Raw genomic sequence first — 25,898 nt, forward strand, 5'->3', positions numbered from 1 at the left:
TTATTGTGCTTTTTAGCCAAACTGTCACATTCGCAACAGATCGCCCCCACATCCAAACACTGTGAACAATTTTTTTTATTGGAGCGCTGCTCCTTCAGTCTTTCCGTTTTTGTTTTCGTGCTGTTTTTCTGTCACTCTCTTGTCATTTCCACTGCTCCCGAAATACCTTCACAAATTCCACGTACCCATGTGCCCTACCCTCACTCTTCTTGTTCACTGTCTGACCCTTTGCGGCACTTTTGTGTTTAGTGTCTGCGGTAGCTCTGGTGACTTTGTTGGTTTTGTTGTTGGCTTTATGTTCACCAGCGTACATTAAGGGCTGCTCATCAATTCGTAACATTCCGTTAGGGATCACAAAGCATTGCTGCAAATTGTGGGTTCGAATTTGTGTATTATGCTCGGCTATGTGTGTGTGTGTTCAGTAACTATGTGTGCGGTCGTTCCGATGGATTAAGCGCGTTTGGTCGTCGGTCGTTTGTCGAATTCTAATGCGGTTAAGTGCGCGAGTGGCTTTTTTGCTAATGCATACCCAATAGGAATTGTGGGAGTGAAGCTGGAACAAAAACTTTCGGTATTTCAAAATACTCCGCAAAGGTTTCTACAAAGAAAGATGGTTCTCAAGGTTAACCACGCCCATAATGAATGCTGATATTAGAAATTAGTGAAGGCAAGCTCTGAGAAGCGAAGACGTTGGAGAGGTTTGCCGTTCAAATAGATGAAAACGCTTCAACTCAAAAAGTAGTCGACGGCGTACCCGCCGGGGGAACCCGAGAAAAAGGAAACCATCCACTCCATTAGAATTCCGAAGGAGCTGGCTGCACTTGTAATCTCCAATTGGCACAATCACGCTCGTAAACTCGGATATAACCACGTAAGCGGTGTCGACGGTAATATAATAAAAAGGAAGAAGCTCCCGGAATGACCAATATAAATTGGAGCCCAAACCGATTCGATAAATCGAGGTCCAGGTGTGTAAGAGAAGTCTACTGGTCTAAAATGTTATTCTTCTTAATTAAACTCAGATCCTGCGCCAATGCCAACTCAGATGGTAACTCGAAGGCGGATAATTTTTCTTGGGGCTTCGCTCTGTTCCTATAATCTAAAACCGATATTTCGATATTCAATAAGATTTGATATAAGTATGATATAATACTCTCTAGGATGTACCTCGTGTGCGGAGCCTAAAGAATAGCGACCAGGAAAATGTTCGAGTGATCTAATAGAATCTACAGAAGAGGCCACCCAATGGAATTAGTCACAGTTTCGAAGAAAACAGTTACAGCTTTTTGAAATAGCCTTGTCAAAGTAGCAAATATTTGGATCGAATAATTTACGGTCATTTAATTTTTTGGTCTCATCCCGTTCATTCGTGTTCTTCTAAAATTTTCTGAAAAGTAGAAAACACTATTTCTCTTATTTATCCTGTGCATACATTTCATGTAATATTTTTAATATAATATTAAAAAATTTGTGTTCAATACAGAAGTTTTCTTTTCGAAATTTTGCGTGAAACCTCAAGGTCTGACATGTTCTACATTCCGCAGCCATTTAAAAGCCGCGTTCTTACGAAAAATCAAAGCCACACGGTAACCACGACACATAGTTTAATCAAAACTTTCCTGCACGTCATTCATACCCACACACCCTCATACTCACTCTTCCACCAATTTGAGTAGTACTATTAGCACGTTACTTGCTCATGAACCTATCGTTACTATACATTCGGCAAAGCATTTGCTCGGCTCTCGAGTGAAATTAATTCGCCTGCAGTTTACGGTGTTCATTATCGAATTTTGCATACCGAAATTCATGGCATTTCCGAGCGAGCAAAGCATCTAATGTGCAGTTCAAGGAGAAATTATTGTCGTCATATATGAATAAGTCTGCGGATATTGAAGTGATGACTCATTTAGCGAAGCCATTCGATACTGTTAATGTGGTTCGTTGAGGATTAATCGGAAATTTCAGGTTTCGGCGATGTCAGCGATGTGCACAAAACCATAAATGAGAATAGTGGCTGATAATAACAAAATAAATATTTATGCGACTGGCTGGGTGAGGATGCCTTTTGTGAGTGTTAAGAGTTATGACTTTCGAGGATATTTCTGGTACTGAGAATTGAGTGAATTGGTTGTTATAATAACAATAAAGATTATAATCTGCTGTCTTTAATATTATTTTTCTGTGGATTCCGAGATCATCTAAAGCCATTGGCAACTGAAAATTTGATAAATTGTACTTCGGTATGTACTTCGCAATGATTATTCTTATTTTTACAAAAATTAATATGTGGTTGGTTTATCGATACTCTTACTAAGTTTAAAAAATGTCACTTACTTTCTAAAGCATGCGTTTCTCCACTTTTATAGTATTTCATGAATAATTGAATTTCTTCACTCTCCCTGTTCAACATAATATAAAAAAAAAAATATTTTTCTTTATTAGGCAAATATTGAAATCCAACCAGGATAATTATAAACTATTTCATGTATGTTGTGGGTGCTCGATAATAAATTATCTCTGCTAATTTGTTGTTGGTATGCAGAAGATGCATGTGTGTGTGCAGTTATTAGTCTCCACTATACGCTACTTTCACTAATTGGTTAAGTAGGCTTATTTCAATGGATAAACTAATAAAAATTTAATTATTCTACAATTAGGAAAATATTTAAAAAGACCATGTAAAATAATTGAATGAGGTTGATTGAAAATTTCTGCCCCACACAATGGCATTAGCGTGGCAAATTGCGTTTGCAAACTGCACACACAGAATATTAGTCGCTTAACTGTGAGTGAAACCAAATGCCGACATACATAAGTGGGTAATTTGCAATAGTTTGTGTTTTAATAATGTTAAATTCGTAATCACAAAGCGTAATTACGAAATCGATTTGAATTTACAAAATATTTAAAATTTATTTAATAGGATTAGCAAATGGTTTGTTATTTTAACTATTGAACTAAAAATATTTTTTTGAATTTACTCAGTAAAGAGAAGATTTGTGGCCAGACTAGTACCCGAATAGCTGCCCATCTGGATATCAAAATCGGGAATATCTGGCAGAGAGCACACATGTTTTATCTTTTCTGAACCAGTGGTATAGTCCATGACACCCCAAATCGAAATTTGTTTTTAAGAACACTCACATAAAAAACGTTCTTTTTGAACCTAAACATGCTACGTTAACTATTATTGATAGAAAACAAGTTTGTCGAAGGAAAACATAGGTAAGACATACATACTCTGGTATATCTTATAAAGGAAATATAGCTTTTAAATGCATCATCTAATTTTTAGGTTTACTCTTAACAATAAATAATTCTTTAGAAACCCGAATTAAGTCTTCGACGTGCTACGTAGTGGGCAAATAGCGCACAGCAAGCGACCATGACTTATGGTTAGATTTATTGTTACGGACTCTACTCATAACAGGCTTCAAGCGATTATAACCATTTCTGAATTTAAAAAAAATGTGGAAAATTTTCTTATTTTTTTTATTTTTTATTTTTTTTTCACTGTCATTGTTAAGTATGTACTAGAGGACAGCTCTGCAAAATTCCAGAAAATAGAGGAGAGGAGATATGTGATATAGTTGTTCGATCTGACCGATTCCGACAAATGATCAATATAATATAGAAAGGTCTTTACTCAACCGATCTTCATGAAATTGTACACAGGTCTTTAAGATATACAAGTAATTCTTAAAGACTTAGACGAGGGATTTTTTTCGATTATAACTATTTGGAAAAAAGTGTTGCGAAATTGTTACTATAATTTTAATTGTTTGTAAAAATGTCTGCCAAAAATCCAATTTTAACTTTTTTTCTTTCGTCAATATTTTTTCACTTTAGATGCTCTGGTAAGGAGTTATCCAACGCGGTCGCATTTTTTTTCCCGAGGGGTCACCGAAAATTCCATAATTTCTTTCTTAATAGTGTATTTTTGTAACAATAAAAAAAGTTCTAATAAAGTATTTAATTTTTTTTTATAAAAAAAAAAAAATTGGAAAAAGGCTGTTTTTTACCTGAGGAAACTCATGTAATCCCTTATACAACTCTATAGTGTAAATTTTTGACAAACAAAAAGTGTTGTTTTTTTTTTTTTTTTGATAAACACTTTTTCCGGAAATCAAAATATTTACTAGTCATTTGATCATTACCTATATTCTTCTATTGAATTTTTTTTTTTATTGTTTTTCTTTTGGGACATTTTTAGGCAGCTTGTTCAGATGTCTTTCCGGATATCAATTAAACCCAAAATTGAATAGCTAATTATTTCTGGATATATCTAAATTCTGTAAAAATATTAATCATAAAATTTTTTCAGTAAAAATCGATTAGAACAGTAGCCATATTTTTAACAGAAGTATCATAATAATAGGTTGTCAAAAAAGTCTTGCGGTATTTTTATTGAATTTTTTTTCCAATTTTCAATTGTTCATAAATTTTTTTTTGATGACTCATGCCCAGCTCTTGACCGATGCTACGGCTGCTACTATGCCGGTCTCTTTTGACCAATTCAGCGATTTTATCGCAATTTTCGACATCAGGCCTTCCGGAGCGTGGCGCATCTTCGACCACCTCTACTCCAGAACGAAAACTTTGAAACTATCGTTGTGCGGTGGAAATGGAAACTGTATGGGGTCCATAAACTGCACAAATTTTATTGGCGGCTTGAGCTGCATTTTTGCCTTTATCGTAGTAGTACTGTAAAATATGCCGTATTTTCTCTTTATTTTGCTCCATGTTTGCGTTGCTATAACTCACGAACGTCTTAAAAGAAACGACAATCAATCAAATCAAACACGTGTTAGCGCGTGAAATGAGCTTTCCAAAACGGTATAGCATGACCCGATGCGATGAATAAAACTAGAACTACGCGCTCTCAGCGCCAACTAGCGAAAGTACCTCAAGACTTTTTTGACAATATAATATTTTAAAAGCTCAGAGCCACGAATGAGGCTCATAAAGTTTTATCAGACTTTTTAATAAGTGAATTAAGTTTAGTCATTCTCTAGTCATGACCTTTGGGCACAATAGACCTCTTACTATATGACGCGGTGCAAACCTCAATTAACTTCTAACAATCATCTTTGGGAGTTGACTGCAGGAATATCAGATCCACTGAAAAGTACCCTTATGATATCAGAGGGTTAAAGCGACGACAGTGCCCAAGTATTAGCATTTGCTATATATACTTACATTTTGTGTTTTAGTAAATAAAAAAACGAAATCAGCAGAGCTTCATAAGATTAAAACCACTATTTTTTTAATTTATATTCTATTTTTGATTTATTTCATTGCAATTCTTTTATATTGCATTTTCTTGTTTACATATGCATTTCATTTTTTTTTTTATAACTATATATTTTATATGTTTCACACACACTAATGTAAATTATTTTCGTTACGGCTTTCAAATGTTGAAATTCATTGCCAGTTTATCGCTATTTTTCGAGTGTGAGAGGGAACTAGAGAGAGAGAGAGCAAGACAAATTCTGCTTATTTGCAAAATCATATGCAACATTTTAGCTTGAATTTAAGCTCTAGCATTTTAAATTTAAAAATGTGGCAGCTTTGCGTAAAATTATAAAAACAAAATTGGCAGAATATTTTTACATTATTTTATAAAATTATTCTTCATAAATTCGTTGTCACATCAAGTGTCAAAAAAAGCTGCCCTCAGTTCATTTGTATTTACTTTTTAAGTTTGTATATACATATGCAAAGATTTTGTCTGTGTATTTGTTTAACAAAATATTAATTTTGCCAAACCATTTTATATACCTACAGTTACTTACATATTTATGGAGTTGGCTTTTCGATCTTTGACTTTTGCGATTTTTTCGTATTATTGAAATCTGTTGGTCTTTGTTGTTTTTATTTTAATTTATTTTATTTTGTGTCTTAGCTCCAACTCACTGAATCGTTCTTTTTTATAGCTATTCTAAGATGCTTTGCGCCATCTCTTCAACTTAAAGTCTCCTTTCACTATTGTTTTTGTATCGCATCATCGCCTTCCACACTACGCCTTAACTATCTTCAGCTTAAATATTGCATATTATTTTTAAGGAGAAATTTTATTTCTTAATTTTTTATAGCTAGAGTTCTTATAAATTTGTTTAACATACAATGTTCTTATACGTATATGTAAATGGTATTCTAGATATATGGATATATACAAATGCAACTTCGCTTTTATATGTGTGTATGTGTGAAAGTGTCGTTTCATATGTTCATAAATGCTTGTAAATTTAACTATGTCTGCGTTAGCTTCCCTATTTTTAAATAAAAAATATATCCCTTACTCAGTATACATAAATTTCCCTTACTTATAACTGTTATAACTGTAATTCTCGTTTCATTGGCAATATTTTATTGCTCAATCGTTTTTAAACTACAATTTACCTACAGTTGCATTAAATTTTGTTTGTATGTGTGCACACATTTACCGCAATCATATTTATTCAGTGAATTTAACAAAAATAATTTACCTGCACGGTTTTCGCATTCTTTTCGAGAATTGTGGTATTTTATGGAAGTGCAAAGGTTGTGAGCCGGTTTTTATTGAAACAGATGGCTGCTCTTAAACAATTAAATAATTGCTGAAAGACTTCGAGAATTTGAGCTCAGGAAATATTTAATATGAATCATTAATTATTGAAATGTATAAAGAAACAAGTAAGGAAGGCCTAAGTTCGGGTGCAACCAAACATTTTATACTCTTGCAACTTGCAAGAATCAAAGCCATGGAAATACTTTGAGATGTAAAACCAATCATATGGAATAAAGGCAGGCGGATTGTCGAAAATCCTGATATTAGTTATATAGGGAGTAAGTCAAACTTCGCTAAAATTTATCTATTTTAGGCACAAAGACACACTGTTATGAATAAAACAAGTTCACTTATATTCATTGGGAAAACTCACATATTGGCCGATATATGCGGTACAAAACCACACCGAAGTTCGAAAATATTGGTCCGACTCAACCCATTTTTGACATACAGACATACCATTATAAGACAAAGATTATCCTTTAATATCACTTATATACATATATCACACATTCATCGATATTTAAAAAGTCAACTATAGGTGCCGGAGCTCAAATATTCGGTACCTTGGTTCTAGAACAGTTTTTGTTGGATTTGTAGGAAATTTTGAAATAGAAAATTTTTTGGTTAGCTAAAACTGCACCTGAAATCAGGACGCAAGAAATCAAAATTTTATGGGCGTGGAATTAATCTCTTAACCGAAAACTGGCCATAGTTATTGGATCAAAATGCAGAATACATAATTTCTTTTTTTAGGAGCAGGATTATTAGGCAAATGTTTTTTAGTAGGCATTTTATTTAACAATTAAAATTTTAAAAATTTAATGGATTTCCTTGATTTCGGAGCCAATCTTCCGGAGGATCTCCGAAAAAAGGTTTCTGGCGTAGAAGACGATTTTCTGCTTACAATTATCTCTATTCCAAAATCACAAACAATTTATTATTACTATAGGGAAATGTAGAAAATGAAGGACGGACTAGTTAAAATTTTGAGTTTTGACAAAATGGAGTAGACGCTTCTTTGTTTTGTATGGAATTGGTTGGTGTGTCTAAATGTTAGATTTATTCCCGTTGCAAGTAGCTTGTGCAGACAGCCAAATAAGACTCAGAATTTGGATATTTCGAAACTAAATTAAATTTTTGTAAAAATAGTACCGCAAAAAGGTCTCTTTGGGCGTGCTTAATCCTGCTAATGCCGATGCATGTGGGATCATTATATCTGTCAATGGTTTGACAGGCAAACAAGTCAAAAATCATCGGAAAGGAGGCAAAAAAAAAAAAACGAACCGAAACTAAAAACGCACGCTAAAGGCGGTGTAAAATAATGGTGATGCTTATCGTTTTTCCGAAATTTGTGGTTTGGTACATCCTAAATTTGTTCCGGAAGGATAGATGGTCAATAAAGATTTCTTCTTGGAAGTATTAAGGTGTTTGTGTATATTTAATGTAAATATTTTACACAATGATAATGCACCATCGCATCGAACCACGATAGCGACTGAGTTTAAGGGGCTATAACAGTGTGTCACTTTCAAAAAAACAAAAAAAAAAAAAAAAAACATGTATTTGCCTTTTTCCATAGTTGATATTTCCACAAATATCCTGTTAAAAAGAGCGACCGCTCGCAGATATATGTAATCCTATATAAGAGAAACTTTAAACGCCTTTTTCTCGAAACAACATTTTTTAAAATTACTGACATCATAACTCAACGAGAAATTAACCGATCGACTTCAAATTAAAACTGAGTATTGTTGAATACATTTACTATATAATGACCTACGATCTTTACGTAATACAATTACAGTGTATAGAAAATATCTTTGAGTTTAATAAACTTTGTGAATTTTTTTTTTTTGTTTTTTTTTTTTTTTTTTTTTTTTTTTTTTTTTTTTTTTTTTTTGTTTTAGCTACTCATTCGGCCGGAATCATGTCAGCAGTTGGCGCACTGTTTTTTTTTTGTCACCTTGAAGATAGCCCATAATTCCATTATTTTTCAACATTTTTATAAAAAAAAAGTCTTAAAATTTAGCTGAAAGTATACCTTATAGCCTCTTAAAGCCAAAAAGGCAATGAATATGTGAATGAATGTGATTTTTAATTTTTTTTCAAACTGAAATTGATTACACAAAATTCCCTGAAAGAGCTGAAGGCCATGCCAAAAAGTGCTTATGAAGAGCGTTTCGAGGACAGAAAAAATCGTATTACTTTTGGTGGGTATTACTTTGAATACGGCAAAATAAATATCGATGATTAATAAATATTTTGCGTTTTATTTACATTTTTCTGGTATTTTTTAGGTCACAACATAACGTATAACTAAAAAGCAACAAAAGAGAGACGTAAAGTACTGAAAACATAACTGACTAAAGCCGGTGTGAACATCTCCTTAGTGCTTATAATTATGAATATTTTCGATTGCCATGGGTGGATTTGGCCTCAGCAATAATTTAATAAATAATATTTGCTTGTATTTTGCGGTATTTATTTAACTGTTGTTCGCCAGAAAATGCATTATTTCATTATACGAATAAAAAAATAACCTCAAAATAATTGTTTAACAATTATTAATTTTACTCACCAATTATACCACATTCAAATTCGTATTTTGCACACAATAACATCACCAATTTATTGTTTACACTATTATTTTGCAGTTCAAATACGCGTATTTACCGTTATTCACAGTTCTCCCCGCTGCAATTAGTTGCTTGCTTTGCTCGTTTTGATATTTTTTCAGTGCTGCCATCCAGTTGGAATGTTCAGTGCATATATTTGACTTTTTCGCTTGAATTACGCATCGATGATTTGCACTAACCCCCTTCGGGTGCATAAATTGTCAAAATATTTCGCCCGGCTGGCTGCGCGACTGCGCTCGGTGGCGTACTGTTTGTGCAACAACTTAAATTGTTTGGATTCAGCGGGGATTTGGCGCAACGTTTTGTCGATTTTTGATTTTAATTTCAGCTTTAACACAAATTCTCGCCATTGATTAGCTTTTTTGTTGCTATTTTTTCAATTTTTTATGCTTTGCATTTGCGTACTCATACATATTGGTATTCATAATATAAAAAATGTGTTTCACGCTTATAATAAATGAACTCTGTGGTTTCACCCACTCCACGTTACACACTCAAACATACAACTGATCATGAAAATAAATTCATTTTTACACATTTTTTTCTTAATTTCTTTATAAATTCAACATTTTGTCCACTACCTTATACAATATGACTATAAGTATGTTTGTATGTATATATGTATGTAAGTTGTCTTAATTATCGCTTCGTTAACTAATTGCTTCAATTAAATGTCATATTAATTTACTTAAGCTACTTAATTAGTTAAATTATAAAAATTCAACTATAACGCTGCTCGGCCCTCCGCCAACGCATACCTGCCTCGTTGGTTAGGACTTCGTTTGCGCTATCCCGTTTGGCTAATTGAGTAACTTTTACCTGTGCACTAGCGTGTAGGGCTGGTGTGGGGCGTGCAGCAGCAAGAGCAGCAACAACAGGCTGAGCAACGCGCAATGCACGACCAACTGCTGGTGGAATGCGCTAGGAACCGTGGGTGCTGCGGCGCCGTGATGCAGTTCGGCGAAACTTTCACCTAGACACAGTCGAATGGCAGCGCAGAGGTAACGGAGTATCACGAAGTGCGAGCGGCGCCGGAAGTGCCGGATGCGCATTAAGTCGTCGTCGCAACAGCGGGTGCAACAGCAACGCAATCAATTGTTGCATGAACAGCATGCGATAATGCAGCAGAGTGGGAAGAACAAGAATAAAGCGAATAGCTTTGTTATAAATAAGTTATGAAAATACATTATTAGCGAAGTATATCTGTGTGCAAGTATCTGACGTGGTAGATGAAGGTTGGATAATGAGAATTGAGTAAGAATTTGTGGATTGCGCTACACAAGACTGAGAAATGTTACGATGGGGTGATGATGACTTGAAGTATAAAATAATTAGTGGAAGTGACACTAATATTACACTATTTGCATTTAAAGTGTGAAGGAGTGAAAAGCAAAGGAAATGGAAATCAGTATTAATTTGTGTAAGATAAAGATAAAGATAAAATAAATCGAACATTCAAGAGAAGGAAATGTTGTCGATTTAAAAAATAGTGTGAATACAAAAATAAACATTGTCGACACTACGATTTCAAAAACTTTGAAAAATTACGTATCAAACAAAGAATTGACATAAATCTGATAAACTGATAATATCATGAAATGAAGAAATAGAATAATAAAAGGTGACAAATTTGTGTTATTTTAATTTATTAAAAGTTAATATCCAAGTAGGGTACTCCAATACAGAGTAGAAATAATAAAGTAGTAATAAAGTTAATAATATATTAGAATAATATCTGCATCTGTGCTAATAGGCTGACAGTAGGTTGTGATGATTGAAAATAGGCGTGGTTTTTGTCCGATTTTGCTAATTTTCACAAGATCACATAGAAATAAAAAAAAAAACAACACACTAAATTTTGTCGAAAACGGTCAGTAGATCACGAGATGTGGGATTTCACCAAAAAGTGGTCGGTGCCACGCCCATCATCCAATTTTCACACCGGCTCCCATAAAGTCTTGTCTTCTTACCTCGTTTACCATCGTTTACCATCGAGGTAGGAAGACAAGCCTTTAATGTTTTTGGCGTATTTAGTTTTTGGGTTAACGCGCTTTTAGTAGTTTTTAACAGTACCGTTATATGATAAGTGATCGGGCTTATCCTTTGATTTCAACACTATCGGTTATTGTAATTAAGTGGTTTAAAAGATGTGTATATTAAACTTGTTAGAGGGCGGGGAATCCCCATTTTTTTCAAAAAAAAAAAAAAATTCGACAGGTACCCCTTGCTACTGTGAGTCTAATAAAGTGAAATGAAACAAAAACTAATTAAACTTCTTTTACAATAAATACAAGAATTAATAAAGCATAAGTTAAACGATTAACACTTATATTTAACAAAAATGTTTCATAAAAGACGCCATTTTCATTTAATGGGCTGCTTTTTGTTAACTTTCCTTGCACTACGCCACTGAACAATTATTATCTATATGAAAATTAATATTAATAATATTCCTCCAAACAGCAATCCACTTGTTCGCACAATTGAAGAAATCATAATCGTCACTATAAGCGCTTGCAATCACAATAAAAGTCAGCAACAGCTGCCACAAATACCCATACACACACAAATGATTATCTTTGTATATGCTGCCGCTCATAAAACGCTGATGAACGTGAGCACAATATTGACAGGAGCATTCAAGCAGATAAGCGACACACCAACGTGGCGTCGCCAGGAGGGAGGAGAGTGCGCGCCGAAAGGATGTGCTCGCTTAATGAGCGACGTGTGCATTTCCCCATTTAATTAGTTTGTTAAATGCTTGTGACGTTAACTGAATTTGCACAACTGATTTCACACATTCAAACAAGGAAAAGGGGAGAAACACACAAAAAAAAAAACTAAAAAAGGCACAGAAAAATTCAAGCGAAAGTAAAAGCAAAGAGGAAGTGGGTTATGAGCGATTCAGTGACTTTACAGAAGTGTAGTGTGTGTGTGGAAGGTGGAAGAGTAGTTGTATAATAGCCGGTGCGGCTTAGTGGTGGTAAGTGTGTGTCTTCCTGTGGCACGTTGAGTGCTCACAAAAGGCAGGAAAGCAGGAAAAGCACAAACAGGTGGCACATCCTGGCTGAACTCCTTTGACGAAGCATACTCACACACACACATGTTTAGTGGCATGTAAATGCGCGTGTGTAAGTGGGCTCCACCCTAAATTAGCTGCTGCTTTTCGCTGTTTTCCATAGTTGCATACAAATGTTTGTAAAGTGTTGCCAATTATTTAAAGAACATATTTGGTTGCGGGCTACTTACCATTCAGTATGTGCACAACTATAGTGAAGTTTTGGAAATCACTAATTGCGCACGTATAGTTGCCGGAGTCGGACTTGTTGATTTTCGCTATGGATAATGTGGAATTGGCGCCGTCGTCCATCAGCTCCGTCTTAACGCTGCAAATCGACGGCGAGAGCGGAAGGAAGAAGAAAACAAGAAACACGTTAGTATGTACATATGTTAGGCAAGTGTGTGAATGAGTGAGGGGGAGAGTGGGTGAGTGAGAGGGTGTGTGAGTGCTCGTATGCGTGCTTAGTTTATGCCAAGCAAAGTTAATATGCAAACATCTGCGTTGAATTAGTTCTGAAGCGGCGCATATTTTACACTTTTCGGAATATTTTTCGTAAATTATTTTCGCCCTTTACTTTGCGCCTTCGCCAGGCTCAAACATAATCCTTGTTCGCACTCACGTTTATCCAATGCGGAGCCACTTAAATTTTAATGAGCATTTTAATGCGCTCATGAGTGTAAGCAACAGCAAATAAGTAACATTAAAAGTGAGAGAAAAGTTAATCAAAATCTCTGCACACGGCGGCGGAGTGAGTGAAGAGGGAGGACGTGGTAGCGCTTGTTAGTAGCACTTTTCGTAGGCGAATGCATTTGTTGCTGTAAATATGTGAATTTCTGTACGTATTGGCTTAAAAGCACCCTGCGAGAATTTTACGATTATGAAACCACTAATAATGCCCTTTTTGAACCACAAATCTGGTTCGGAAGCAAGAATTTATTCTCCGGCGTCAAAAACGACAGGTAAGACTCCCAATTTGCAACAAAAATTGTCTATAAGAAATTGTTGTACAAGATATTATGTTGATAAATCTTTATCAAAGATGCTTTCAAAACATAAAAGGGATTTAAAAAAGCGGAACCAACGACACACATTTTCATTGCCAGTTATGGTGTAAAAAGTCACGTCTATCTTTTTAAGGTTGAATCTAAGTATTAACCTCTATACTTAGGTTTCTGGTTCCTTGAAGACCGCTTATAAATAGGTGGAAGAGCAGTGTATTCAGATGATATATTGATTATTATTCATATACCGTTCAAATAGCTTCATATCAGCCAGAAACTTATTAGATCCCTGGAAAAATTTTATAAGTTCGAAGAAAAGACCTTAGCCCTTGTCAATGTTAACATCAATATTTAAAGAGCAGATTACTCATCCAACATATTTCTGACTAAGAATCTGCAAAACTATCTCAGCTCAGTTTTCCATTGTCAAGGAACTCGAATTTGAAAGTAGCTCTATCTAGTAATGAAATATATATGAATATTTAAAATGATCAGAAAACGTAAGAAGTAGTGGTTCAAGGAACTTCACTTGAAAAAAGACATTATAAAATGGATTTTATTAGTGACTGATTCAATCATTTATGGGACAACTGTCACCATAATTCTAAAAGCTAAGAAGAGCTTTATAGTATATTCATACGCTTGCTTATAGCTTGAAAAAAACTCGTTTTCGACAAAACTGCTCTGCAACAAATAAATACTGGTCCCACAAATCCAACTAAAGACCTGAGTACCTTGTAAGTTGTACCACATCTCAAGGTACTTCATGCCGCCTGCCTTGTATGAAAATACCATTAACAATTTGAAACTAAAAAAAATATTAATCTAAGGTCTGAGTTCATAGCTGTTATTAAAGCAGGGTCAAAAAATCAGAGAAAGCGAAATTTGCATAAATTTCCTACAGACCGTTTGGTTGCAGGGACGTAGGCGCCCTTAGAAGCACTTGCATGAATAGTGTTTTTGTGCTTGGACGCTCGTAAAAAGTGAATTCACGTTTTTCTTCATAATTGACGCACTTATCTTGTTTAAAGTTTTTATTAGCGAGTTAGCTTGAGGGTTTAGCATATATTTTTGCTGCTTTTTCTCCGCTCATAAAGAAATTGAATGATTCGGGGTAAAAAAATATTTTCAAAGGCAGAATGGCTAGAAATTGTGAGCCGGCTATTTACGTTGTATAATTTCATTTATTTTATTTTTGTGCGTTTTAAGTACATAAATTTGGCAGGATTTAGAGTGAGTTCAAAGGATATATTTTATGCAGGCCATAAAATTTGAATGCAGCATATCATATTCATATCATGTCTAAAGAGCAAATGCTTGGAGAGTCTTTGCTGATCTCGCATATAAAATGTTCGTTTTTTATTTTTTTTTTTTTTTTGGTTTTATTTTCAAGCCGTTTAAGTCTGTGCGGTATGCTGACCAATACATTTTAGATGTTTTCCGTGCCATTTAGAAGAGCATGTGAAGAGATTTGAGAAGCATGTCGAGTTATAAACCAAAGAAATGCATTTTCATTACGTCGGGTTAGAAAATGTTCATAGAATGTTCTTGTTATAACTACTTACAGACGGTAAACACATAACTATAGTTTGATCTGAGTATAAATGCATATGAGCTTACATATGCTGGAGTAGCTTACATTTTGCTCCACAATAAGCTGAACATGTGTTTAAGGGTGGTGTTTAACCAAATTTCTCAAGTGCTTTCATTATGGTGTTTAATTAATTTAGAGTTTCATTTAATATCAACTTTGTTTATAAACTCTGAGTGCACGTTCCATAAAAAAGTTATTATATTGCCAGAAAAAAGTTTTTTCTGCCACTATTATATGAAGAATCTTTCGCAGAACCTTCTCTTGGTGGTTCTTTCCCAGCTCACACACCTGCGCGGGATTTTTGTTCGAAGCAAAGTGTTTAAAAAAGGGTACTGTGAGCTTTTTCATGGTTGGCTCGTAGTTAAGAGGAAGTGTAGGTGGTGTATCACCAGACCACTGTAGCGTCTTTCAAGCGGAGTGGTTACCATCAAGGTAGCAGTAGATGTACTACTTCGAAGCCCAGTTTTATTCAAAGATACGATAGTCGAGCAGTTATACTGGCTTTGAGCTCGCTGACCATACGCTCAAAACGAGTCAAGGATAACGAGAACTCATTAGCTTCTTCTATATTAGACTTGCATGTGTGCACCATCACAGCGGAGTCAACGAAAACTGCAAATCTTGCTAGGCAGGGCACCCCTTTCCAAATTTTATCCGATGTAAGCGAGTCGGTTTTGTGAATGCGAGTTTCTTTTAGCCCGAAGGTACCTTTAGGAGGTCCATTAAATTACTGCCTCTTAACAAAGTCAGTCTCGTCGCAACTATGAGAACTATAGTTACTCTGACTGGATATAGTCCAATAGGGAAATCATCTTAACAATTTCTACTCTATTTTCCATCTTTAGCAAAAGTGAGATTGAAATATCTCGGTAGACGGTAGGCGCGAGCCTAGCCAAGTTGCCAAGATTGATATAAACCGTCTTTTTAAATTTCTGGTAGCTTTGTGGATTTATGAGGATCTAGTAATCCACCATAATGGATTTGGGACTAAAACAAAGGACGAATATCTGTCCAAGAGAAATTAATCAATATGAAGTGAATCGCTGTCAGGCGCAACTTAAGATTTGTTCAAAGGAAGCATCAAAAGGATATTGTAAATCCAAATTGATAAAGAAACTCATAAGAAGTCAATGGTTAGTAAAAAAGGATACAGGGTACAAGTTTTGTGTTTCGATGGCACTAGGCCATTTTGGAAGTGTGAGAAGAGGTCGTTGATGAATGACCATATCCAAAGTGAAAACGATGCTCCTTTTGGACTTGAATTCATTTCTCTTGGACAAACCGTCAACGCAAAGTTTTACGAGGAAGTCCTCAAGAGACTCAAACGAAGGGTCAACCGTGGCCCACAAGACATTGCAGCCAATTGGAAGTTCCACCATGACAACGCTTTCGCAGACTCCCTACAGCCCACATGTGGCCACCTCGGACTTCTTTTTTGTTTCCTTGGTTGGAAGAATCGTTGAAAGGGGATTCAAGCAGCATGCACCTCGGCTCTCAAAGCTATTCCTGAAAATGCTTTCCGTGACGCCTTCAATGCTTGCTAATCGCGCTGTACCGACGCAGTGGGAGTATATTTTGAAAGTTTTTAAAGAATTGTAACGATAGGTTCAATAAATTTTTATTAATCGACTCAGTCTCATTTCTTTCTGGACAAACCCTGTATTTATTATTATTAGATTTTAACTTGATTTGAAATATACACAGCAGCTGCTTAGATATGTATATTTGTCAGGTAATGATTAAAGGAGTTAAACTTTTCATAATCGTTTGGTTTTTGAATTACTTTTCAGCAGAACCTTCCTCACCAAACACTTGTTCTCGCAGGTATTCATGGAGACCGGCTATTGGAATTTAGGAACTTCTTCAAATTTAAAAATTTAAGTTCATTGAATTCTGTAAATCTTAGTACTTACATTCATTTATTAAAGAAAATGCCCCTTCAAAAATTGTTTGCAAAAAGGGGCGTTTTTTCTGACCTTTTAAGGTCATGCAAATCGTTAGCAAGAAAACCGTTTGTTTCACCTAGGTATTCCATGTGAATTACTTTATTTCAGTGCGCTGAGCAAAGCAAACGGCAACGCAAACTTAATCTCGGTTCATATGAGACTGAGAGACTGCCACAACGCGCAGCATTTCGTTGCTTGCGACTGTTGCAGCTTTTAATAAAAACACAAATTGCGTAACGGTCCTTTGTTCTTGCTTAATAACTTATTTCAGTGTTAATTTGTAGCAGTCTGCAAACAAGAAGCGGCTTATGGCTGATTTACTTTTCATTCTCGCTTTCTGCTTAAGAGAAAATTAAATTGCAACGACGATGCCATTTGCATATTTGTGTGTGTGAGTGTGTGAATGGGGCTGCGCTTATATGCAAATAGGAGAGCGCGCAGTAATAATGCATTTGCCTTTCGAACACATACAATCGCATTGATATTGCTCATGTATAGATGCATGTATGTATATGTGTGTTTCTACACACACATACTCATAATGGCGCTTTCGACTGAAATCCAACAGAAAGCTAGAACAAAGTGCTACAGAAGTAAAAACTACAAAAAAATGGTTGTGTGCTTGGCAATCCTCCCCCGGCACCCCTCTTCCGGCGCGCGCATACAACTCATCTCATTAAGACGAGCTTTGTAAATTTTAATTTTAATAATAAAATGTTGTTGCGCCGCCAATGCTCGCCCCAAGAGGCGGGTGGCGCAGCGCATATGCACAACGCAACAACTGCAAATGTTTAAACGCGAGTGTACATGACTGTGTGTTGGTGTTAGTGCTAGATTGCATTCTAGGGTGTATATATATATATATATGTGTGTGTGTGTTGCATGCGAATACATACCTGATGCCGCCGCGCGTCACATCGTAGTTGAGCACGTCGACGCCGTGCTTCCAGTACACGACCGATGTGGCCATGGCGACATTGCGGACCACACATGACAGCTGCAATGTTGAATCGATTTCGTAATATTTTTCCTGTAGCGGATCACCGAACTCATCAACAATCATCACTTTCGGTGCTAAGGGATTTGCGGATGAGGAAGAAATGGTAAAACGCAATGGTTAAAGAGACAACAAAAACAATGCTCATAATTCATACATATACACTTTGACACTTTGACACATTCACACATAAACGCTTACATCTCAGTAAGCGTAAATAATGTATATACCCCACACCGCAGCGCATCTCCATTTCAACATTTGTGAGATTTAAATTCACTTAGCGCGCTTGTATGCGTGCGTATGCATTGTGTAGGGTATATACGTATAAAAATGGAATTCACTTACGTGTTTGTACGTATTTGTGTTGCTATAACGGTATATATGACGTGTGTGACTTATAACTGCATGCCATTAAATCGTATATTTATCAGCGTGTTGCCATTTATTTGTTTGAGTTCACCTCAAACACTTGCAACATGCCCAACAACGGTTGTAGCAGTCGTACAACAACAACAACACGTAGTGAAAAGAACTCAAGCCAAGCGTTTTAATGACATGCTGTGTTGTAATGTCATGCACCTGTCTCTTATACACATCTAGATGTGTATAAGAGACAGCACTTGCAACATGCCCAACAACGGTTGTAGCAGTCGTACAACAACAACAACACGTAGTGAAAAGAACTCAAGCCAAGCGTTTTAATGACATGCTGTGTTGTAATGTCATGCACTCATGCGCCACTCAACACTTCACACTGATTACATTGCCACATCGTTACTCACACATACACACTTATAAATAATTAAAGTGTTTACAGTGGCGGACATGAAAATATGACTACTATGAATTTATTTTTATTTTATAAAGTATATTTCACTTTCTGGCTTCATGGCGAAAAACTGCTACAATTAATTTTTACAAGCCTCTCTTGAAGCCAAATTCACTCCATCAAGGGAGTTCTGCATTGACCGAAACAAATGGTAGGGCAATGCCAAGGCTATACAATAATATATATATATATATATAACGTGTGAGGTCTAACGTTGTCCTGATGCAGACGATGCCTTTTCTGTTGATCAGTTCTGGGCGCTTTTTTGAATTGCTTGCTTCAATGACAGTAAAATGCAGAATCAATTGTTCGACCAGGCTGGAGCAATTCATTGTGGATGATTCCTTTCTAATCCCACCAAACACTCAGCATGACCTTTCGAGGTCTCAATCTTGGCTTTGCAACCATTTGCTGATCTTCAACACGCTTAGACCATGATCTTTTTCGCAAATTCGCAAAAAATTTCGTATTTGATCCATTTATCGCCTGTTGTTGCCATTTGCTTCAGAAATGTTTCGCTTTCATTTCGCTTCATTTCCATTAATTTTTCACAGACAATTCATGTGGTACCCAAACATCGAGTTTCTTTTGTAGCCAGCCTTTTTTAACTGGTTCAAAATGGTTTGATGATGAATGTAAAGTTCCTTAGCGATGTCATGCTTGATTATATGACTCTCATGGTCAATATTTTCTAAAGCTTCATCGACTTTTGCAAGGATAGGTCGGCCAGAGCGAAGAGAACGATGGAGCGAATATTGTTGTGCTACACGAACTGATACAGCATCGTCTCCCTAAACGTCACAAATTTCATTGGTGGCTTGCGTGGCATTTTACTCTCTTTTAGACAAAAATTTCGAAATATAGCGAATTTTTCCATTATTTAACTGTAACTTTTTTTCAACTTCTCCGAATTTAATATTTTTTGGGTTGAAAGAAGCTTAAAATCTCAACTTTCCATTACTATGTGGCATGACACAATGTGATTGGTAGCACTGGAGACGAAAAGACTTTTTCGACTACTCTATATTAGTCCATACAAGGATTTGATTTGGAGTTTCAGTTTGTATGTCGGGTGGGTTCGTGTTTATTTTATAAAAGGTAAAGTTGGTTTTAATTTTACAAACTGATTTTATTTTGGTTTTACAAACTTATTTTATTTTAATTTTACCAGCGGCTTGCAACTTGAATAATGCTCGTCCGCGTGTCGACTGACTGTCGTTTTCAAAGTCTTGGTTGCTCGTTTCTTTGTCGCAATTCGTTGTCAGTCAGTGTAGCATGTTACTGACCATATGCACACCCTTTCCTTCCCCTTTCTTCGTTCCCACATGTATGTCTTATATAAGCCGTGGTATGATAATATGTTATAAAATTATCGCATTTTCTTGGAAAATAATCCGAGTCAAATTTTATGGAAATATTTTGAAAAATAAAAAAGTTTTTCACACAAAAACGTGAATTTTAAATTTATACTGGTCCCATATCAACGTTTCCAACAAATGAGCAGTTTCTAGCTGGCTGAGTCGTTATATACAGGCGGACGGACAGACAAACGAACTTAACTAAATTGATCCAGCTCGTCACACTATATTATCTTCGATGTTTCCTGCTGCCCTATCCAGGTTATAAATATTGTCAAAACTCTTAAAGTAAAATATCAAATTTTTCGTGGTGCTATAATAATTATTATCTTACTACACGCCGTAATTATTATCTGCCAACATTGATAGAGTTTCTATTTCCCAGTTAAAAAAATTTTGTAAATATCAAAAAAGAAAAAAAACTGGGTATGAATATAAAAATATGTATGTTTGTTATCCTATAATTTTTTTTTAGTCTGCATCCACTATTTTTGGTATTCAATTTTATTTTCGTTAACCTCGAGGCTACTAAAAGATATTCCTAGTTGAAAATCCATTACCTGTAAACGTACATATTTGCATGCCAGCCACTGTATGTGCAACACGTAATGAAATTTCCTTTTTCGAGGCATTTTACCCATCATAAATGCAATGCAAGACTTAAAGCCACATCATCGGCTGATTATATGATCACTTTATGATTGCGTTGAGTCGTAACGTTGCATAATCTCTCACACATACACACGCACACACACACACAACCACATTTAAGCACTCACCATTAACGAAGAGATTAATTTGTATCACACGCGGCGGATGCGTCGATATCTGACACTCGTACATCGCTTCGTCGTCCTTCTTCACGTTCGTGATTTTCAGCCGCCAATTGTTGGGATATTGAAACTCCATTTTGTAGCGCTTATCGCCCGTGTATGTGTGCAGACCGACCGTCAGCAGGTCGAGTGCATTTTCGCCCAGTGCGTTGCGACGCACCCAGGACACCTAAGCAAGCGAGCAAAGCATAAAAGACATAAAATTAGATTAACGGCTACATAAGAGAAGAGAAAAGAAGAGAACTTAGAAGAAATTGCAAAAAAGTCAAGTGTGGTTGTAGTAAAGACAAGTTAAGTAAAAGTCTCAGAGCCATGTGTGAGTAGTGCATTTCATTACTACAACAACACTTCACTGACACATTTGCACTTTCCTTATTACTTCTTGCTTGTCTTTGAAGAAGAGCTTTGTCGCATGCATAATTAAGAAGTTGCAAGACATGTCTTATTATATGAGCAGCTGCAGCAGTACAAAGAGCTGTAGACGGCCATAAGATTGTGGGATGACTTATTTACTCAGGGACAATGGCAAAAGTCAAGCGATGCTTTCAACTCGAAATGACGCAATTGAAGATACTCTAGCTCACGACTATGCAAATACAAACATAATTTTCCTTTTTGAATTAGTTGAAACTATTCCTGAACTCTATGAAGCCACAAGGTCGGGTGAGTTCATCTCTGGTTAAACTTCTATTGCCTCTTTCTTGTATGTAAGAAAAAACTTTTATATTTCTCACATAAGTAAGGTGAGAACGGCTTCAACTTTATTTTAACATATTTTTCTAGTTTTTAAGATAACACAATACAATTTTAAAGAAAAAAAAATAGTTTTTGGGTAATAGGCGCTCTCGACAACACTAAATAATACCATGATTCAAACTTTCTTCATGGATGATGTGATGAACCTATTGTTCGGGAATGAAAATGTTGTCGAAAAAAATCAAAAATTTACTCAAAATTGTTAGCTCAAAAACCGTTTGAGATATCAACAAAAAATCCATTCATTTGACTGGGCCCTTTCTCAAATGTAACGAATCGACAAACCTTGCATGCAATGCGACCATGTTTAAACGTAAAACATGAGACTTCTTCTTGAAGAAATTAGACCCTATGATGCCATATTGATGGGGTTTTCAGTAAGAGCGCTACAAAAGTAAAATTAAATAAAACAAAACTAATTTGAACGATTATGTATTGCTTTATTCCTGTGAAGGTACATTCGGTGTCAGTATGTATGGAACTCGATTTCTCTTACCTGACCACCATGCCTGCGGAAGTTCAGACGCTGAACCCAATTTTCGACGATTTTCAAGCACAACTCGGACGATATTGCTGCAAGACCATAGACTTGACATAGAGCCACAGGAAATAGTCTAACGGCGTCAAATCGCATGACCGGGCAGCCAATTGACTGTGCCATTTCATGAAATAACACGTTCAGCTAACTTGGTTTTCAAAAAATCGATTTTAATATTCGCTGTGTGGCTTGCCCCCCGCATAGGGTTGTGCGCAGAGTTTGGGACCCGCCACGTAAAAAAACACCGCCAATGAAAAGGAACAACCAGCTTCGGATGAGAGGCTGTTGTTAACTCGGCTATAATCGCGTAAGCGGTGTCTGCGCCAATTAAGAAGAAGAAGTGCGGCTTGTGACGATGATAAAACCTCATATTTTACAAGTTTGTATCATCCAGTTCAAGCCAAAAATATTCGGTTATCATTGATCAACATGGATGAACTACGGCTCAATGATGGCGCGGCCTATAAATCGCAACAAACAATGGTGACTTATGGAGTATTGAATTATCAGTCCAATTCTCGAGCATACAACAATTCTGGTAGTCAAGCCGCTTCAGTTCTTACGCCCGTTTGATACTGTAAAGACCAAGATCTTTTCGAGAAATTCGCCACAACGACGTCAAAGAGATGCCCAACGCTTAATAACGACGTGTAATATACTGATATGGGTCTAACTCAATTGATGCGCTAGCGCAGCAATATTCTCGACATTGCGGGCACTTTTTTGCCACATTGACACGGAAACATTTCGTACTGTGCCGATGGGTTCAAAATTTTTCACTAGACGCACAAATGCCGATCTGACATTACGACTATGACGACCATAAATTGAACGTGGTGCTCTTAAATTTAGGCCACTGACTCCGAATTTCTTTTGTAAATTTTAACAATTTTGACTCGTCGTTGGATCCTAAATCTTTACATGTTGTTGGATCGTACAGTTTTCCATGATGAAAAGACAAAATTTATTGAATAGAAATGTCAAAAGAACGAAAAAAATATGCCGTCACTTGCTGTCCCTAATGATCTACTTATGTAGCGTGCCTATTGAATTGATCCATTTCAATCCGCATCAAACTGCCAATTTTTGGGAAGGCAATTGACGAAGCCAAAAATTCTTATTCGGAGAACGTGAATTTGCATAATAATTCAATACCAAAGTGAAACGTGGCGTTTTTAAATGGCAAACCTTACTGAAACACCTGATAAAATTTACACAAATGCGTAAACAAGTGTGGTCGCCACGAGCTGTCAAAGCCATTTGGTCTCTTTTTCTTGTCGCTTCATTCATTCATTTTTAAAGGTATAAACCATCAAAATATTAAAAAACTGATTTTTTTGTAAATTTCACACTAGTTGTGCCCCTTAAAGCAAATTCCCTCTTAGAAGGGAGTTTCCAAAATCTCTGATTTCAGTCAGTTATTATACAAATAGGACGAAAATAAGTTCTAATAAATCATTTACAAAAATGTTGGATTCTAGAATAAATTATCATAGAAAGCTTGACATTTTCAGATATTAATTCCATAAAAAGTTTACCGAAGTTCATTAATGTGCTATGTAATTGTTAGGCGGAAACACCTCGATTGCAGTGGGAACTATACAATTGATGTTTGAGGGTTTCTTGTCATTTCTTGTCATAGGTTTCCTGTCACTTTAAGAAGAACAGACATATGTATATTTTATAATTTTTCAAACATTAGGAATCTAATTTGTCCGACCTAATGTCCGATCTAATGGAAGAATATGAAACTTCCATGTTCGACGTTTACAAGGTCTTTCAGCACATTTTGTATGATATTCTGCAAGTCGATAGATTCAAATTCTTCCACCATGATGGAAAACAAATAGCTTTAAACAAAAACGCGAGTGCTACTTTCATTATCGGAAATTAATCGCAAAAACCATTATAGAAAACTTCAATTCCATATAGAATTTAAATATGGCGAAATTGGTGTAGTAGAAAATCGTAACATTGGAATAAAGTTGATGTTTTCTCTTGTAGAACATTCCATCATTAAAATAGCTAGTTCCCCAATCAAATTTAAATCACTTCGCTGTGCATACCGTTGTTGTTGTATGCATTGTCATGTTGTTTCTATTTCAATTGCATCATTTTCCAACTAGTTAATGCTGAGCAAGCGCCGTTAGAATATAAGACTGGTGGAACGTGGGGTGTGTCGAAACTGTTAAGAGGGTATTAAAAAATGAAATATTTGTGGCAAGAAAAACTTTGCCGCTTTGCTTCTTCCATCACTGTGACTGCCTGCCACTCGAGACCTGCTATTATTTCGCTGGCAACCAGAACAGGGGAGAAAGGCGCATTTCATTCATTTATGTGGCGGTTGCAACTAGAAGAAGTCTTTGAGTGCTACCTGCTTGGCAAACACTCAATTTTGTTGTCGTTGTTGTTGGAGTTTTTGTATTTTACAGCTATGCCACCATTAATGACATACAGCAGCTGTGAGGAGGGAAGTAAAATTGCTATTTGGTTCTATATTGCACTGCATAGTATTTCTGGGAATCCCGAAATTTCGGGATTATAAAGCTTGCATTTTTGTTCAATGTAATTTCAGTGAAAAGCGTAAATCTGTGTAAATAACAGTATACATCAAATTCAATAGCATAGAATTACACTGAAATATATGAAAATTTCGGGATCCCGTTTTAATATTCGGGATTTCGGGATCCCGCTTAAAAACACAAAATCACTAGTTAATTCAATATTATTAAAAAACGAACTTCTTTTGAAACTTCCGCGGATTTTTTTTTTATTTGGAATATTTAACACATTTTTTTTTTGCAAATATTTCTGAAACTTATAGTCGTACTTATTTCTACTTGAACAACTTACAGTCTTATCTTGCAGCAGCGAAATTCTGCAATTCAAATGTATGCTGCTACCCGCCTGCACCGTCATATTCGTTGGCTGTCCCACGCGCTGCACATCCTCAAAGTGTGGTCCATATCTGTGTGCACACACACACACACACATGTGTGCATAGATTTGGAAAAGTTTCATACGGGTGGTGGCAATCGGGTTGCATGTGGCAGGTGCAAATCGAGTTGTTGAGTTCGCAGCAATTGCGGCAAATGGCAGCACATGACAATGAAAAGAGACGATAAAATGTGTTGATTATTTGTTATTACAGCAAGTTGAGTGAGTTAAATTTCAGCTGTGTAAGTGTGTGGATTAAGGACAAATGTTCACAAATATGACATAATCTTATCCGGTGACGTAGTGATATTGCCGAAATTCACCTTTGCTCCAACTATTACGAAGGTTTATGCATTTTTAAGAATGTTATGCCGAAAGAGGAAAAGGAATATCTAATAAAAATGTAATACGCTGTTATATTAGTATTGACTGCAGTTTAAAAGTGGTTGCACTGCTTATTTTGCTTTGACTGGTATACTATATTCATTCCAACCGCAGTATCCAGCTGTGGGTATGGATTACTAAAAATCGCTAAAAAGCTTTCAACTAAAATTAATTCAAAGAGGGGGGGCTGCCACATGAAGCAATAACTGCAACGTGGGCGACAAATTGAAGAAATTGGAAAATCTCAAGTTTGCAATTTTTATTCTGAAAAATTTGCCATAAGTTTAAAAGTTTGTTAAGAACAAGTAAGGAAGGGCTAAGTTCGGGTGTCACCGAACATTTTATACTCTCGCATGATAAAGTGATAATCGGGATTTCATTATCCGTCATTTACATTATTTTTTATTTTGCTGTAAATTAATTAGATTAGATCAATTTGTGTACTTTGAGTATTGAATTGTATTTT

The 25,898-nt window shown here is 35.9% G+C and overlaps 1 protein-coding gene across 2 annotated transcripts in view; it reads right to left on the reverse strand.

The window, feature by feature from the left end:
- Positions 1-9,141: 9,141 nt before the first annotated feature.
- LOC108978159 (dual specificity protein kinase splA) overlaps positions 9,142-25,898 on the reverse strand; it is a 91,330-nt gene continuing 74,573 nt past the window's right edge. For both annotated transcript variants that reach the window (XM_018948303.1, XM_018948304.1), the window contains exons 4-8: positions 24,965-25,079; positions 20,764-20,986; positions 17,694-17,871; positions 12,445-12,581; positions 9,142-10,168 (exon numbers count right to left, since the gene is read on the reverse strand). In XM_018948303.1, coding sequence (XP_018803848.1) covers positions 10,011-10,168; positions 12,445-12,581; positions 17,694-17,871; positions 20,764-20,986; positions 24,965-25,079 — 811 coding nt within the window. In that variant the 3' untranslated portion in view covers positions 9,142-10,010. The remainder of the gene's footprint in view (positions 10,169-12,444; positions 12,582-17,693; positions 17,872-20,763; positions 20,987-24,964; positions 25,080-25,898) is intronic.

This window comes from Bactrocera latifrons, unplaced genomic scaffold (genome assembly GCF_001853355.1).
Source record: "Bactrocera latifrons isolate USDA-ARS-PBARC rearing strain unplaced genomic scaffold, ASM185335v1 scaffold_118, whole genome shotgun sequence".
Classification (NCBI taxonomy): domain Eukaryota; kingdom Metazoa; phylum Arthropoda; class Insecta; order Diptera; family Tephritidae; genus Bactrocera; species Bactrocera latifrons.